We start from the raw sequence: 17062 nt of genomic DNA, 5'->3' as shown, positions 1-17062 counted from the left end.
TGCTACACTAGTGTAGAGTTTAGCCATAAAAATAAAGAATGAAAAATGTAGGGTGATCAAGGCTTGGGGTCACAGAAAATTCATAACGTCTATTTGGGGTTTTGTCCAAAAAAATTTGAATTCCCTACCTTAGATAATCACTGAGGATCGGTAATAACTATCTATGGCGATTTTTACAACCCCTTCATATCTGCAATCCCATCTCATTCTCTTTCAAAATGAAACAAATAACCTTGTGCAACTTTATGATCACAACTAGGGCAAGTTCCAGATATATTGAATTTAGTAACTGATTAATCCTGCTGATATAATACAGTGCATTTCAGTCAAAAATGTTAACTCCAGAACTGTTGATTAAGAAATTATCAGTAGCCCATATAACAAGTTTAAAAGAGTTTATTGAACATATCATAAAATGAGCTGCATAAAGTGCTTGAAATACAGGTATGATTGTAGCTTTTACAGTGCATTAAGATCAATAGAAGCTTTGCTCTCTCTCTCTCTCTCTCTCTATATATATATATATATATATATATATATATATATATATATATATATATACAAAAACAAATGTCTACACTATGACATGGAGTTATTTGTTCATCACAGATACTTATCATAGCTTCTGTTACATGTAGAAGCAAAATGTTGCTTTTTTTCACAAATCATTCGTTAACAAAACTAACATGCAGAATAGAAAGGATCCCACTAATCATTGGGAATGAATTATTTTCGGTGCATAATCCTTTCTTTTAAGCATCAACAACCTCTATACCCATGTATAAGTTGAGTTTTAGTTTCACCAATGATTTTCAACATACAAAATCGTAGTGTTATTAAAAGTAAAGGGCAAACTTGGTTTTGCTGTATGCAGGAGTTCTGGGAAATCCTGCTGCGGATCTATCTCTGCCCTTTATGTCTTATCCCTGTGCAGGTATAGTCCAGCATATAAGTTGATCTAAGGTTTCAGCAAGCTTACACAACATGCTAAATCTTAGTGTTATAACATTTTATCTGCCACTTATTAGTTTTGGAGGTAAAGGACAAAAGGCTACATTGCTTTGCTGGCAGCAGACTTACTCTGTAGAAGGAGGTTAGACAAATCCTGACACAAATCCCTCCCTACCCTTTACATGTCATCTGCGTGTGGCTGGAGCCTTGCGCCACGCTGTGAGCTCAAAGTCACTGTTGCTATATGCCCAGTAATGGGGTCACCATGGTAATGATCATCATGCTGGTCTAGGCTAGTGTTGTGAGATCCTAGGTTGTAATCAGCCAATCCTGGCCCACGACCAAGTTTCTCCATTAGAGATGTTATCTCATCCATGCCTTCATTGTCAGGAAAACCAGGAACAGGCTTGGAGTCCTCTGCCACTGAGTAAGGGCGCTCGAGAGCATGCATCACCCGAGAGGACTGCAGACTGTGCAATGACCGTGACTGAACTAGAGAGGATTAGAGGAGAAGTTTGATCATGTGACATCCTTTACTGACTTTCAGAGCATGCTGTTGTTTGTCTTGGCAATTTTGTCAAATCTTGAAAGTCCAGAAAAAAATACATAGATTGTCTGTTGCTTGCAATCAGAAACACACAATTTAGAACTCACCACAGGACAAGAGAGACTGATACATAATTATGGGTACTGCTGTGGAATGGATACTGGAATGGATACTATGGGTACTGCTGTGGTATAATCATTCAACAGCTGTTTCCCCAAATGTTGCCTACATTGACAATTATGAAATAACCCAATAAAATATGAAATAACCAAATAAAATATGAAATAACCAAATAAAATAACCCAATTTGGGTTGTTTTTAACCCAGTGTTTTTTAGAGTGTAGAGTTACATTCCTCACTCTTGTACCAACATCCATCCATCCATCTTCTATACTGCTTATCCTTCCTTCAGGGTCACGGGGAACCTGGAGCCTATCCCAGGGAGCATCGGGCACAAGGCGGGGTACACCCTGGATAGGGTGCCAATCCATCGCAGTTGTACCAACATACCTTTTGCTATTAGTTTTGTTGCAGTTAATGAATCATTCATAGTAGTTACTGAATGATCTGCTTTAAATGAACAACTGCTTTCGTGCTTTTATTGTTTTTTTTTCTAATAAAACCACTTTTACAAACTGTTTGATTTCCACTCACATCTATCGGGAAATATCTTACTTATTTGTATACATTTTAAACAACCATGCCTGGAAATTTTTCACTTGCATGAATTTAATGACAATGTGAAAATCAGACATTTCAAATTAATGATTGGAAATAAAGCAATCCATAAATGAAATTCAGTTAGGACAAAAGAAATAGTGGCCTATAAAGGATGGAAGAGTTAGTGAGAGTCTATGGTAATTGACAGGCTGCAAGGGCTAAGCTAAATTACTGGAAGATTTTTCACACAACATGCTTAGGAGGCACTCTTCTGCCATTTAGTCAACATTTTGTCATTTCAGCTCTGTCAGCTTTGCCTTTCATGGAGTCACTAAATGTAAATCAGCTGTCTTTGTAATTTACACCTAATTGGTATTTATCAACATACTCAAGTGAGTGCAAAGAAATTTAGCCTTAATTAAACCTTTGTAAATGTGGTAGGATTTTTTTGTTTGGTTCAAATTAGTCTATAATTGTGTCGTGACTAGCCATACGTGATGGTGATGGTGAGAGCCATACATTCCGTGACCTCAGAAGTTTGCAAAAAAAAATCTTGGTTTCTTAATGTTGGTCAGTGGCTTATTAATCAGCAAACCATTGAACTGAAAGTAGCTCTGAAATCCAAACACATTCAGCATTGTGAAATCTGTCCAAGTTGTTCATATCAGTCAATTTCTATTCATCCAAGCATGCACTTCATGTGGTGAAGTCAGATATCCCTCATAGCTAAGAAGAACTGTTAGATTCCCACAAATACCCAGGTATAAAAGGTGACGCTCTGGGATTGCATATTGTATTTTTATCTTCAGCAAAATTGGCTACTGTCAAAAATAATAAATACAATTACATTGAGTTGATACTTGGTACTTACATTTATAGCATTGGGCAGATGCCCTTATCCAGAGTGACTTATATTTATCTCATTTATACAAGTGAGCAGTTATGGGTTGGGGGCATGCTCAAGGGCCCAGTGGTGGTAGCTTGACAGGACTGGCATTTGAGGTCACAACCTTCTGATCAGTAGTCTGACATCTTGACCACTGAGCTACTGAATGAAATCAAGCAAACAGTTCTTCTTTCTTCTTCTGTGAGGGTTTCCTACATTTTCAATAACTTCACCAGGATACCCTTATGCACACACATTTATGTTCCTTCCCTGTTTTGGACTTGTTTGCAAAAAATCAAAATGACTGTTCAACTTTGCTACAATGAGCTGTGATCTCACATCACAGAAGATGTTGCAAACATGTCCTGTATTCTCTAGCATGTCTGAAGAGATCTGAGCCTTTGGATGGTTATGATTGTTCAGCTTGTCCACTTTAGAGGACCAATGTCGGTTACTACAATGCAAAAACATGTCTTGGGATTGCCAGTATGCTTAAAATCCCAAAATCAGAGATGAAATGTTGGATCCATCAATATCATTAATGTTTAGGATGTGTGACCTCAGTTTGATTAAATATTAAATTTATAAAACGTTATTATTAATTGAACATATGAGTTTTCCTTTCCGAGCATAGTTGATAGTTCCGCTTGGAACTATCTGCTTGGAACTAATATGGAAAAGCCTTGTTTAGCTTGTGTCTAAACATATCAAGATGCTCAAAGGTGAGGTAAATTACCCAATATCAACCTAATTCATGCATTTGTTAAGATTATGGACAACAGACTATTAAATGTTATGTGAGCAAAATGTACTCAGCCTATCATTTGAGATCCCACCACAACAGCTTTAGTCTATAGTATTTTGCCATGACTGCCTATTATCCTGCCACAGAGGCAACAAAAATTTATCCTGTGCAATGCCTGAGACAGCTGCCTGATGAGGAGAAATTACAGTTTACATTCACACCATTGATTCCACATGTGGCAAAAATTATGGAGCCATTTTGTACTGTACAATAGCCACCGTCATCTCTTTGACGCCTTTCAGTAGCCATCCAGATTGAATTGAATGGCTGGTTGATTTCAAAAGTATATTGCGGTATTTGCTTTAAATGCAGTTTGCACTACAGACATGTACATATGTAGGCCACAATCAACTTTCCCTAGAGCTTTGAGCCCAGGGGGTGAAGTGATTGGTGTACTCACCTCTAAGTGGACTGAAGTCTCCAGGCTGGTTGACCTTGGTCTCAGTGAAGGGCTTCAGGCTGGGCAGCAGAATCAAAGTGAATGACAGCAGTAGCACCTGTGGGACACCAACAGATGGGCAACTTGTGTAAGATGTTAAATTACCACTGACAGTGTGGCACCTCATTGATTACTCCGGTAAGTCTGCTTTTCTTTCTTTCCTTTGTTCTCTCCCTGGATTTGAAGTTTAATATAAATGTATAGCATATCCAAATGTATAGAAACTGAGCCAACAGGCAAAATATTTACTTTGCAAATAAACTTTTATTTTTGAAATATTTTGTATTTAATGTATATAGATGAAATCTTGTATCAAATACTTTAAAATATTAAGTATATATACAGTTTCAAGGGGTCATTCTGTGACATTCTGTGGTTTCTTGGTCAACAAGCAGTTCTATCTTTCTGTAGGGGTTCTACTTAGAACCTTTTCTGAAAGGTACAGTCCATTGTAGTGTTCTAAAGAACCATTTACACTCTCAGAAATAGTTTTCCTTGTCACTTGAGTGGTACCAACGAGGTTTTAGTATGTCTCTTTTACCCAGGAAGGTGCATGTGGTGGACCTTTATATAGCTTTTAGAATAAAGCTTTTTAAGCTATAAAGATACAAAGGATGTACTATTCCCACTATATTGACAAAGACAAGTACAATTTGGTACCTGTATTACTGAGATCGTAGCTGTCTTCCAAAAGGGAAAAAAAAAAAATCAAAGATCTATTTATGGTGTTAGAAACATTTTTGTATGTATATATGTACAGATATATTTAAGAGTGGGTGTTATGCTCCTCACCAGCACACAGGTCCCGGTCTGAGCCAGTTTGTTAGATCCATTCATGACCATAGCCTGCAGCCGACGCAGCTGCTCCATCAGAGATCTGTGGAAAGTAGAAATAGTGAAAATGGTGGTTCAGTTATCATGTTTGGCATAAAAGAACAGTGAACCGGAACTGGAACTGGAAATGTGTTCTCTCACATGTTACATTTCTCCAGCTGGAAGACTTTCCTCTGCAGCTCCTGGTTCTCCACATTGCAAGCTACCATCCTACCAAAGCAGATTTCCCAAATGAGCTCAGATTATAGAATACAGGCAGGCTCTTAAACCCAGATATGATCCATTCCAAATCACAAACACAGGGTTAAACACAGCAATGTGCGTATTACTTTGGTGCGTCCCAGGATACATGGGGTAGATCCTGACTTTTATTGTGTTAAAGTAACCATGCTGTGCATTATCCGAACACAATGGATGATGATGAAAATGAGTACCTTGTTGCTAAACCTGACACTGTGGCATGTGAATAGAAAATAAATGAGAGTGCAGTGCCAGCCCACAGTTATCACTTTAATCTGGCCCACATATAATGATGTCAAAAAATCCCAAATGGCAAGTTTCACAGACATTTGAGGAACAGAAATGGAATAATGAGTCCCTGAAAAGGGGGGATCGATATCGGGGGGGGGTTAATAACTGTAAACTCTTATTATCTTAAGGACTGTTCCACAGTTGCATGTGCAATAATTTTTTATGGTTCATTGAACAATCATGAAAAACATTGTTTAAACCCTTTCCAATAAAGCTTATTGGATTTTACAAAATTATCTTTAAAATACAGTCTCCTGAAAAGGGGATGTTTCTTTTTTTGCTGAGTATATATTAAATACATAAGATACTTTGACTTGGAGTAATTTGCTCACTATCATCCATATGAGTGTATTGTGTAGAATTTGGTATTAAGTGGAATAATGTGAACTAGTTTCATGGCCCTGTCAATACCTGCTTTCCAATCCATCTACGTATTCTTTCTTCTTCTTCCTGCTCTCCTGGGCAGACTGCTTGTTGCGGATCTTCCTGCGGATTTTCTTCAGAATTCTCTCCTCAAACTGATCATGAAAAGAAAAAAAAACAGGCACTGTGTTACAGGCATTAGAACATATACATGAAATCCATTGGCTGCACATTGTGGTAGTGAATATGAACTTTATACCTTTGTAAGAGGAAGTTGACTTGGCAAAGTCACTCCCTCCTTGACGAGAAGCTTCTTCTCCTCCTCATTGAGAAGCAGCTCCTGGCAAGATTGCTGTGAAGCTGGTGGAAGCTGAAGAGAAGGCACAAATGTACATGTTATCCATCATCCCATGGAAAAATACTTGTGGGTAAAATTGGTTGGATTGTAGGCATTTTCATCCAAACTGTTTCTTATTTCATGAGTCCATCAATTGGGTCTATCACCTACCAGCTAAGTCCTTATGCTAAATACCTCTTTTTTTCCCCGCTCTATTTATCCTTTGGTGCTTTATGTAGCTTGACACTATGGGGACTTACAGGCTCTGGAGTGCCAGAGAGCAGCAGATCCTTGATGGTTAGAGGGAAGGTGTCCAGTTGAGCTGGGGTCACTTTACACGCATGGTGAATCCCTGCACCCTTTTCCAGTAAACTAACAGACCCCCAGCCATCTGAGGAAACAGATCATAGTGTTTGTTTGATTTCTTGTTAGTGTGTCTGTGCATGCAGGTTATTATAAGGATAACTGCTTGTCTTCAAGGTGTAAAACAAACATTTATATTTGACATCACATTAGTTTTGTCAAAGGACTATAATACTGATGTTTAAATTTCTCTAGAATGCAACAGTACACCATAACTGGATGTTTTTGAGAGGATTGTTACTAAAGGAAATGGTTATTGATCTGTGAAGCTATTTTTACACATACAGTATATAGTCATCTCACCGGGATTGATGGCCACAGCTGTGTTTGGAGCAGGAGCGTAATGTGTGTGTGGAGGCACACAGCAGGGATCCAGAGGGGGACTCCCAGGCGGTGGAGGGCTGTCATTCTGGTCAGAGTGCGGGTCCTCACTTATTCCGCTGTCACTTGGAGAGGGCGGCCATAACGGAGAGGCAGACGCAGAGTGGGTCCCACTCAGCAGGGCGTTGAGGAAGTCTTTAGTACCCTGAGCTGGCATCATCATCTACCAAACAAAGACAAAACACATTACTGGATGCAGTAAAGTCCAGGGAGATGTGCTGAAGGTCTCAAAGTCTGTTAGATGCATCACTCACATTAGGGTCTTGCATCGGCCAAGGCTGGCCATTAAGATGTGTCATGTTCTCATGGCACAAGATGCCATCGTTCTTATCGAAAAGCAGATCCAGCAGTTCTATCCCTTCACAGGCCTGTATTGTGAAACATGAATGTTTATGTAATTGAATGCCATTTCCTGTCAATTTGATTTAGTGGGTAAAAAACTTTGTTGCAAGATTGATGCAAGCAAATAACTAAGAAAAGACCTCCATCATTCTGTCTGACACATAACACACTGTATTTTAGCTTTGTTGTAAGGTTAACTTGTGTAATTTCTCAACTTTGGTCTTTAGTGTGCGTGACACATCTGAGCTATCTAGATAACAAAGGCAACACAGTGTTTCTGCTGAAAATATGTCACTGAATTCTAAATAAAAGCTACCTACCTGTTCTGAGTAGAATTCCATCACCGTGGCCTGACAAGGATACTGCCAGCAATCTAATTACAACTGTAGGACTTAAAAATAATAATAATAAACAAACAGAGATTTGTAAGGTACTCCACTGTGTTTTTGTCCTGCCTTTCACTCTGTCTGATCTCACTGTGGGGACAAAGTTTAAACTCCAACACTACATTTGATCATCAGGAAAACCTCTGGCGTCCCATTGGCTGCTGTTAGGTGTCGTATGTCTTGGAGACAGTATGATGAAATGGCAACTAATATTGCCAAAAATCGAAATTACAAAAACAATTAAACTTAGCAAATTATATTCATTAGTTTATTTAATTGATAATTGATAATTGATTATTACAGCAAATTATATTCATTAGTTTATTTATTGCCTGATTACATAATAGTACTACTAAATACGTGAAAAGAGCAAAATGCTAGATTTTGGTTTTAGTATTGAAATAGCAGGTTGCATATCTCTGATTCAGATCTTTGGTTTGGTTTTTAACTGGTTGATCACACCCCTGTTCTGACTTGCTCAGCTCAAGGGTCATATATTCCTTTTCTGTTTAAATTAGGTCTGATAACATGACCTTTAACATAGTTTAGATCACCTGTTATATATTCAGCTATTTCCTAACATTATTACATTAGTTAGGAAATCTTGTTGTAGTTTACTAAGGTTTCATTATGATACACTACAATTTTATTGAACTTTGTAGAAACTTAGGTCATCAAACATATTGAAGTACTCTATGGTGACTATGATAAGCGTATCTTACACTACCTTGGTGTTTTATGGTAACTATGTTTATTGTAGCTCTCTGTTTTGATTCCTTTAATGTCCTTTAATGTTTCTTCTAAGCAACAAACATTTGTGACAAAGATGATATATAAATGATATACAAGCGAAAATCCACATTAAATTGCCTGAAATATCAAAGAGAAAACTTTAAGTAAAGAAAATTTCCTCTAGGTTAAGTTTCAGCCTGTCTAGCTGTTCCAAAACTTGGTTTCTCAAACATTTGCAGCCACTGTAAAAATAAATAAATAATAATAATCCACAGACCCCCTCTGCCACGTTTTTTATTAACTAAATCGGTGCATTATTCATTTGTGTTCAATAATATTACATTTTTATTAAACTTTTTTTTCTCATTTTTATGAGTTTTTATTTCTGTATTTCCAAACTGGTCCAAGTTGACATTATTTACAGCTCTATTTGTTTTTCAGTTATTAAATTCAAGTGACCAGCTGAATAAGCTAATAAATATAACAACACAATTAAAATTATAAAATGATGGGTTGATTTCCACCAAAATGTAAAAAATCATGGACCTCCGGGCTGTGCTTCTTAGACACTACTTTGAGAACCACATAAAGAATTTGGCACTGATTATAGGCTGCTACTTTTTTTTTATGTTCAAGCACATCGGACATGAAATACAATTTCTTCTGCTTCAATCAGTCCTCAGCAAAGCTCTTTGAGTAAATTTTAAAAGCATTCTTCTATAAGGACCCGTGGTTATCAAGTCAGGTTTCATTATAACCTTCATGAAAAATTCATGTGACCCTGAACATGCATATTCAGCTATTAGCGTTCATACAGTTTATTAAAGGAGCATTCCCATGTTAAATTAGTTTGTAATAAGTTATTTTTCAACACTGTTCCAACTGCAACTCTTTTAGAAAGCTATAGCAATATTTAACTATCCAAAATCACTTGAAGTACAAGGGTTTTTGAAGAGTGTATCGGGGAATTATCAGGGCGTTAATAGCTTCCTGGCAGATGCCTTTTACAATTTTTTTGCTCATTCTTCTGCCTCAACTAACGATAGAAATAAGCAAAGTATTTGTAATCTTGTCATATTTGCTTCCACAGCCAAGCTTCCTCATCCAGAGCAGTTTTCTCCAGTATTCAAACCAGAAAAAATATATATATTTAGCAAAGAATAAAAAAATTAACTGAGTAAAGACGGAAGGAACATAAGTTCATACAAAATACATTTTTCTTTAGATGTTTTTCAAATAATGATGTCTTTGGGGAAAACCTGCAGTCTTTTACACACAGAGCAATGTTCTGTTCATTGTTAATGACCTCACACTGATGATATACAGGCTGTCAAGATGCTGTGTTGCGTGTTTTAACATGAAGTAGGTCCTAATTTTGAATGATCTGCAACACTTCTGTGACAAAAAGAACCTTGGCCCATTTGTGCCAAAGTGTAGCTGTAGCAATGATTGCATTATTTTTAATTTTGATGTATCTTAAAAACACTACCATTGATGCAATGATATTATGGTAACACTTCACAATACAGTTCCTATGCAACCTATCACGGTCACATTCTGTCACAACGAAGAGACGGAGACGGATGCAAATGCAGATAAAGCTTTTAGCTAAAAGAAGGACAGACAAATCCAAATTGTGAATCAATAGCGTCGTCAAAAACAGGCAAATGGTCAGGTGAACCGCAAACAGGAGAAACAAGGCTAGGACAGGAATCGATAAACGAGGACGAGAACAGGATCAAAACCATGAAACAAAAACGAGGAACAAAGTCTTGGTACTGTGTAGACACACGTAATACTTTGCACTGAACATAGACACACAAGGGGTTTAAATACCAAACATAATCAAGGTGATAATACACAAAAGCTGATTACAATGATGACACGTAAGGGAGACAACCAATGACAGGAGTGGAGACAGGACATAAACCATAACAGAACATATGTGCCAAAAATAAACAAAGTCAAATAAACAAAGAACCCGGAAGTGGAAAAACAAATCGTTGGTTCCTTGAGGAGCCGAGGAGCAGACATGAGGCTGAAGCAGACTCGTTTCAGTCGTTAGGCAGAAACCAGGCTTGGACAGCTGTGTCGTCAGCTTTAGACAGGAGCTTGACTTGGTGTGCCGTCTCGTTGCACACCAAGTCTCGTTGACATGGAGTAATGGCAATGCTCTCTGCAAGGCCAGAGGGGGCAGCGAAGTTCAACATGAGGCCAGTGGTGGGAGCGATGTCCTCCATGGAGAAGGAAGGGGGAGCAGCATGCAGAGAAATGGAGTGACGTCTTCAGTGGAACATGGAGGTAGAACGATGTCCTCAGCGGAGTAAGAAAGCGGAGCGACGTCCATAGAGAAGCCTGGTGGAGCAGGGAAGCAAAGCAGAGCTCTTGGCCGCAACGGGAGGTGTAGCAATGTCCTCAGCTGAACAGGGAGACTGAGCAGCATCCTCAGCTAAACAGGGATGCTGAGCGACATCCTCAGGTGAGCAGAGAGACTGAGCAGACATTCTCTGTTGACTCAGCAGGCTAAAAAAGAACCACAGTAGGGGAGGGAGGGTGGGGAAAGGTCTTATGCATGGCTTGGGAGGTCAACTCATCACCCTCAGACAGGAACATGGTGTGGGAGGTCTCCTCATTGACCTCTGGCTGGAGCTCAGCAGATGAGACCACCTCGTGGGTCTCAGGCTGGAGCTCTGAAGATGACGTCACTACATTGACCTCTGGCTGAAGCTCTGCAGGAGAGACCTCCTCGTAGGTCTCTGGCTGGAGCTCTGGAGATGAGGTCACTATGTTGACCTCCGGCTGGAGCGCTGCAGATAAGACCACCTCGTGGGTCTCAGGCTGGAGCTCTGGGGCCGAGGTCGGCAGGACAGGCTCGCACGTCACACTGACTCCCCTCAAAAGTTCATCCAGGTTATATATATATATATATAACGACAGTAACGATAATATTGTGTTCCAATAATATTAAGGGGGTGGGTTTTGTTGTTTCTCTCCCTCAAAACACTTCTAATCTACTGCCGCCTCCCCCTCTCAAAAATTTGTTTGGTCTGCTCCATTGCGTATCTTGAAACACGCTCCCTTTCACGTCTAATTCACGCAGACAGTGAGACTGATTTCCATGGATGAAAAAGGGAAGGGAAGAAAAGATAAGGTTGAGCTGAAAAGCTCTGCAAAAAAATTTAAGGCGTTAGAGGCAGATGCTGTGAAGTGTTTTAAATTAACAGATTTTGCCTTTGGCGTGAACACAAGTTGCAGTTCTGCAGGCGTTGACAGCTCTAGCATTACAGATTATTCTAGCATTACAGTTCACTCTCTCTCTCTTTCTCTCTTTCTCTCTCACCTCTCATACACTCAAACTCTCTTTCTCATGCACATAGACATGCTCAAATATACACTTTCTCATCAACACACACGCGCACACACTCGTACAATATGTATACACTCCTCTTCTCCTCCTCCTCATTCTCTCCTAAAGCTCTGCTGACCTGCTCCCAAGAGAAACCCTGAACTATGCAGACATGATCATAGGTTAGTTTAATGTCACATGATGATAGTGTGCCATTCAGATGTGGATTCATGTTAAAAAATAAAGTTTCAGTCCTGTATTTTCATGCCCATATGTATTGAACACTTTTCCACACAATATACCTCAATAATTGAAATTCATACAGTATTTATGGAGCAACAAAACAACATTATTTCATTCAAGACTCCACAATAATGTTCCACAATCTTTCTCTTTCCCAGCTCCAAACACACTTAAACCAAGAATGCTGAATACCTGGTTGTGTGATTAATATATAACAACCGCCTTTATTACTTTATGAAGAAGGGGCATTAAAGATTAAAACTATGAGCTTTTAAGTGCGTGAAAAATCTAGGCCATACAAGACATGCTGCTACTTTGTCAAATCCATTTGTCCTCTCAAGCGTCCTTTCAAATGCTACTATACTGCAAGCTTCCTGGAACAGTGACCTGAGGAAAATTTCTCTTTTTGTTTATGTATAGTGTTATGTGTGCTTTGGGTGCTGAATGATGAACAAATCAATAGCAAAATAAATCAGTAGCAAAGAGTTAATCAATAGCAAAGTCTAAGAAAACGGTTTAGACTGTTGTAAAACAATTTACAAAAATATTTTTAAAAATTTGGAATGCATGTTTGTACCTGACTTTATAAACCACTCAATGATAATGCTTCATTACCAAGATCAACAGAGCCTGAGAGAGAAAGATAAAGTACGACTTTTTTAACTTTTAGGTGAATTCAAGTTTTTTCAAGACAGTACTACGAGAGCATTTTAACTACAATAGAAAATTCCTGTTCTTTGGCACCTTACAAAAAGCAGGCCGTCACACCCAATTCAACCCATGTATTGACTGAGAAATGCTTAAAAGGTGTGCCCACAAAAATCCAGGTTAACATCAGAGCATTTACAGACATCTCTGCCCATATATATATATATATACACACCCACACACACACACACACACACACACATATGCCTACCAAGACAGCACCCTTAGTTGAGCGCAACTGCTTAGTTACAGAAGGGGGAGTGATAACACTGAGGTTTTAAGAAGATGGCTTTTTATTATCTGTGGAGGAGGAGATTAGACAGAGGAGATTATATGAGTTTATTTGGAAGTGATTTTGACAGTTTAAAATGAACACTGAAACAGCTGCCTAAAAACAGGGACCAGAAATAAAATAGGACCCAGTTGACTTTGAGCTATAAGGATAACCAGTTGTTTAAAGATGTAGCAGTTACTTAGGAAATGCAGGGCTTTGTGTGTGTGTGGAGTAAAATTTTTGTATTAAGGACAGTGTTAGATGTGGGCAGAACATTTAATGTGTGTAAGAACTCCACTTTAAATGGAAGATGCAGTGTTTTGGATGGAAGGTGAGTAAAAAGAGAACTAAAAGACTCAAGGCAGAAAGCTATGAAGGCACATAGCTTAGACATTTGTTTAAACCACAATCCATGCAACTGTTGCAAAGGTAAAATACTCTTGGTGAGAAAATTAAAAATTGTATACAGTGAGGGATGAATTGAAAAGTTTGCAAATAGTTATGCATGTATTAAAAGCAAACCCATAAATGTAAAGAAAAAAAAGTTCAAGTTAATAAAGATGTAGATCTGCATGTCATTATCATAACAGTGAAAGCATGCAGCAATGGAGAATAATAATGGCAAGAGGAATCATGTAGGCTTTAATGTACTAATATCAATGCCCTGAGGAACATCTTGAGTAAATGGAACAGAGGAGGATTTGTGTTCGTCAAATATAATGAAATGTTTCCTGAAACTTGAAAAAATCTGAGATAAGATGTGAACAAGGAGTTCAAATCCCAGTGATGCCAACTACTGCAAGGCATGTAGCAAGAATGTGAGACAGTATCAAATGCAAAGCTCAAATCAATAAGCAGTAGAATACTAAGATTCCTTGCATCTGCAAACAGGAAAACGTTATCTACAACTGCCACAAGGTCAGCCTTGGTGCTACAGACAGACCAGAATGCATAATGGTCAAGCTTATACAAGTTGCATGAGGTATTATGTACTTGGATCTGTATGATGACCACTTTACTACAAATGGGATTTTCTTTTCCTATAGTTAATTAGCTCACTTGGATCCAAGCCCAAGTTTTTAGAATGGAGATGGTTTACTACTATAGGGCAATATTTGATAGTGTTTTTAAGAGCTGCTGTCTGAACAGTGCCAGACCAGCATGATATGGTAAAAAAAAAAAAAACGTGTAACTTATAGGGTAACAAGCAAAGCAAGAACAATATATTTTATATAAAACTTTGACTAGAGAAGGGAAGGAGCATGAGGGGGAAATATAATTCTGTAGTTTTTTTTAAGTGCAGAAATGAGTCACACAGTTTGACAGAGTCTGTGACAGCAGTTCCAGACATGTGGGTTTGTTTGTTAATATTGGAGAGGAGGCTTTTTAGCCTACAAAAGAAAGGAAAAATAAGCACAGATTTCAACATCAACTACAGCCTGATACTTCAATAAATCAATATATATTAGCTACTGTGAGGGTTGTGAGTTTTCTTATGTAGTCAATTTGATCGGACTGCAAATCTTTCAGAGAGGAAAAGAGAAGAGTGAGTGAACCCATCTTGGTTTTATTGACCACATGCCTATAAGCTTTAAAGATGGCAGAGTTATAGCTGGATAGGAACTCAACATTATTTAGTAGTATCAAGAATAGAAGAAGAACAAAATACTAAGCTTTGATCAAACTTTCTTATGGAGCTTTTCAACACAATGAGCAGTAGCTTTCGTGGCCCTGAACTGAAGAGAAGTACTAAGTGCATAGATGTCTAAGCACTAAGCACAAAGTGTCAAAGTGCATGCAGTTCTGTTTGCAAAAAAAATAGTGATTAAATGGAAAACGCTATGGCACTGATTATATGACTACATGTTAAACTACTACATGTAGTTTAACATAGTCGTCACAGCGACTCCAAAATGCAAAGATGAAATTAAACTGTAAACTGTACAAAATGTAGAAAATGGTCATATACCTAGTACATTTAGTTTACTGTTGTTGTTGATCATTATGAGATATGCCATTGTGTCATTAACGCCCCCCCCCCCACTCAGAAAATTCTTGCATGAGTGCAAGTTTGAACGTGTTTTCAAATCAGATTAGCAATGTAACTGTTTAACCTGGCTTAATCAGGTTGTAGCGTTTTGGAGCTTTTTCTTGCTGAAAATACTTTACAAGATTTGTAATAAGAGAGAAAGATTGAATATAATAAAATATTTCTAGCACCATTAATATTTTATAGGTACATAGGTAGACACTGTACTCAGAAATTGGTGTTATATATAGACATTAGTAGTAGTAGTAATAGCGGTATTGTTATTGTTGTTATTATTGGTTTTTTTTCCTTATATATGCTACCCGTGGGTAAAATTATTCGTAAATTGTTTGTAAACGCCAGATGAGAGACACCAGCTTAATAAAATTGAGGAATGTGTAAAGGACATTGGACACTGGATGCTTATTAACTTCCTTCTACTTAATTTTGACAAGACAGAAGTATTTGTAAATATAATTTCTCTACACAATGCAGAAAAACTAGTTCATGCTTTTGTTACCTCTAGGTTGGATTATTGTAATACCTTACTATCTGGATATTTCAGTAGGTGCATAAACAATCTCCATAAACAAGCTGAGCAAACTTCTGGTCTTTTGCCACACCTACTTCAATCAAAAGGTGCAGGAAATTTGTTGGTACCTCGAATAATGATGTCTGCAGCAAGGGGCAGAATTTTCTCTTACAAAACCCAACAGTTATGGAACAGCTTTCCAATTAGTGTTCAGGACTCAGATACAGCCTCAGTGTTTAAGTCTAGGCTGAAATCATATTTGTTTAGTTAATCCTTTTGTTAATAGTTTTTTTTTCTTAGGGAAAGGGGCAGATCTGTAGGGTTTATGGGCATAGAGTGTTGTGGTGAACTGGGATGTTTGGATGCTGTCACCCCCCACAATTGCACTATTTGACTATATAGCACACGGTTATAGAAGGGAATTATTTATAATCCCACTATCCAGTGTCAACCAGATGAGGACGGGTTCCCTTTGAGTCTGGTTCCCCTCAAGGTTTCTTCCTCAGGGAGTTTTTCCTTGCCACCATCACCTCTGGCTTGCTCATTAGAGATACATTTATGAATTAAAAATATATATATTTGGAATTGATATATTTCTGCAAAGATACTTTGTGACAATGTCCACTGTTAAAAGTGCTATACAAATAAAAATGGAATTATTATTATCACATCTTGAACAAATCTCTCTACTGGCACATACCCTACTTCATTTAAGCAGGCCCAGGTACCCCACTGCTTAAAAACCGTCATTTAACCCTGCTGCAGTTGACAACTACAGACCTGTTTCCCTCCTCCCTTTTCTTTCCAAAATCCTTGAAAGAGCTGTTTTCAAACAACTCTCCATTTTTCTCACACAGAACCACCTCCTGGACACCAAGCAGTCTGGCTTCAAAAGCAGTCACTCCATGGAAATTGCTCGGCTTTCTGTCACTGAAGCCTTACAACTAGCAAGAGCAACCTCTATCCTCATCCTACTCGACCTCTCTGCTGCTTTCAACACTGTGAATCATCAGATCCTCCTGTCAACTCTCTCCAGCCTAGGCATCACCGGAACAGCTCTGCGCTGGGTGGAATCCTATCTCTCAGACAGATCCTTCAAGGTATTGTGGAGCGGAGGTATTTCTGAAACTCAGCAATTCACAACTGGGGTTCCTCAGGGGTCAGTTCTGGGTCCACTGCTCTATTCTATTTATACTATATTTCTGGGGCAGGTGATTAAGTCTCATAGCTTCTCTTATCATTGCTATGCTGATGACACCCAGCTGTATTTGTCCTTCCAGCCTGATGATCCATCTGTCTCTGCATGAATCTCTGCTTGCCTGTCTGACATCTTGAACTGGATGAGGGAACACCGCCTTAAGCTCAACCTGGCA

The 17062-nt window shown here is 38.4% G+C and overlaps 1 protein-coding gene across 1 annotated transcript; it reads right to left on the bottom strand.

The window, feature by feature from the left end:
• Positions 1-580: 580 nt before the first annotated feature.
• creb3l3a (cAMP responsive element binding protein 3-like 3a) lies at positions 581-7909 on the bottom strand. Its single transcript, XM_053635623.1, has 10 exons — positions 7760-7909; positions 7352-7465; positions 7020-7260; positions 6614-6744; positions 6276-6386; positions 6065-6171; positions 5264-5332; positions 5081-5165; positions 4250-4346; positions 581-1443 (listed from the first exon to the last, which is right to left on the bottom strand). The coding sequence occupies exons 1-10, from the start codon at positions 7778-7780 to the stop codon at positions 1130-1132; spliced, it is 1290 nt and encodes a 429-aa protein (XP_053491598.1). The 5' UTR covers positions 7781-7909; the 3' UTR covers positions 581-1129.
• Between the last annotated feature and the right edge of the window lie 9153 nt (positions 7910-17062).

The sequence above is a fragment of the Ictalurus furcatus genome, chromosome 10 (genome assembly GCF_023375685.1).
Source record: "Ictalurus furcatus strain D&B chromosome 10, Billie_1.0, whole genome shotgun sequence".
Classification (NCBI taxonomy): Eukaryota; Metazoa; Chordata; class Actinopteri; order Siluriformes; family Ictaluridae; genus Ictalurus; species Ictalurus furcatus.
The sequence above is the reverse complement of the archived record's forward strand: the minus strand, read 5'-3'. Positions and strand labels throughout refer to the sequence as shown.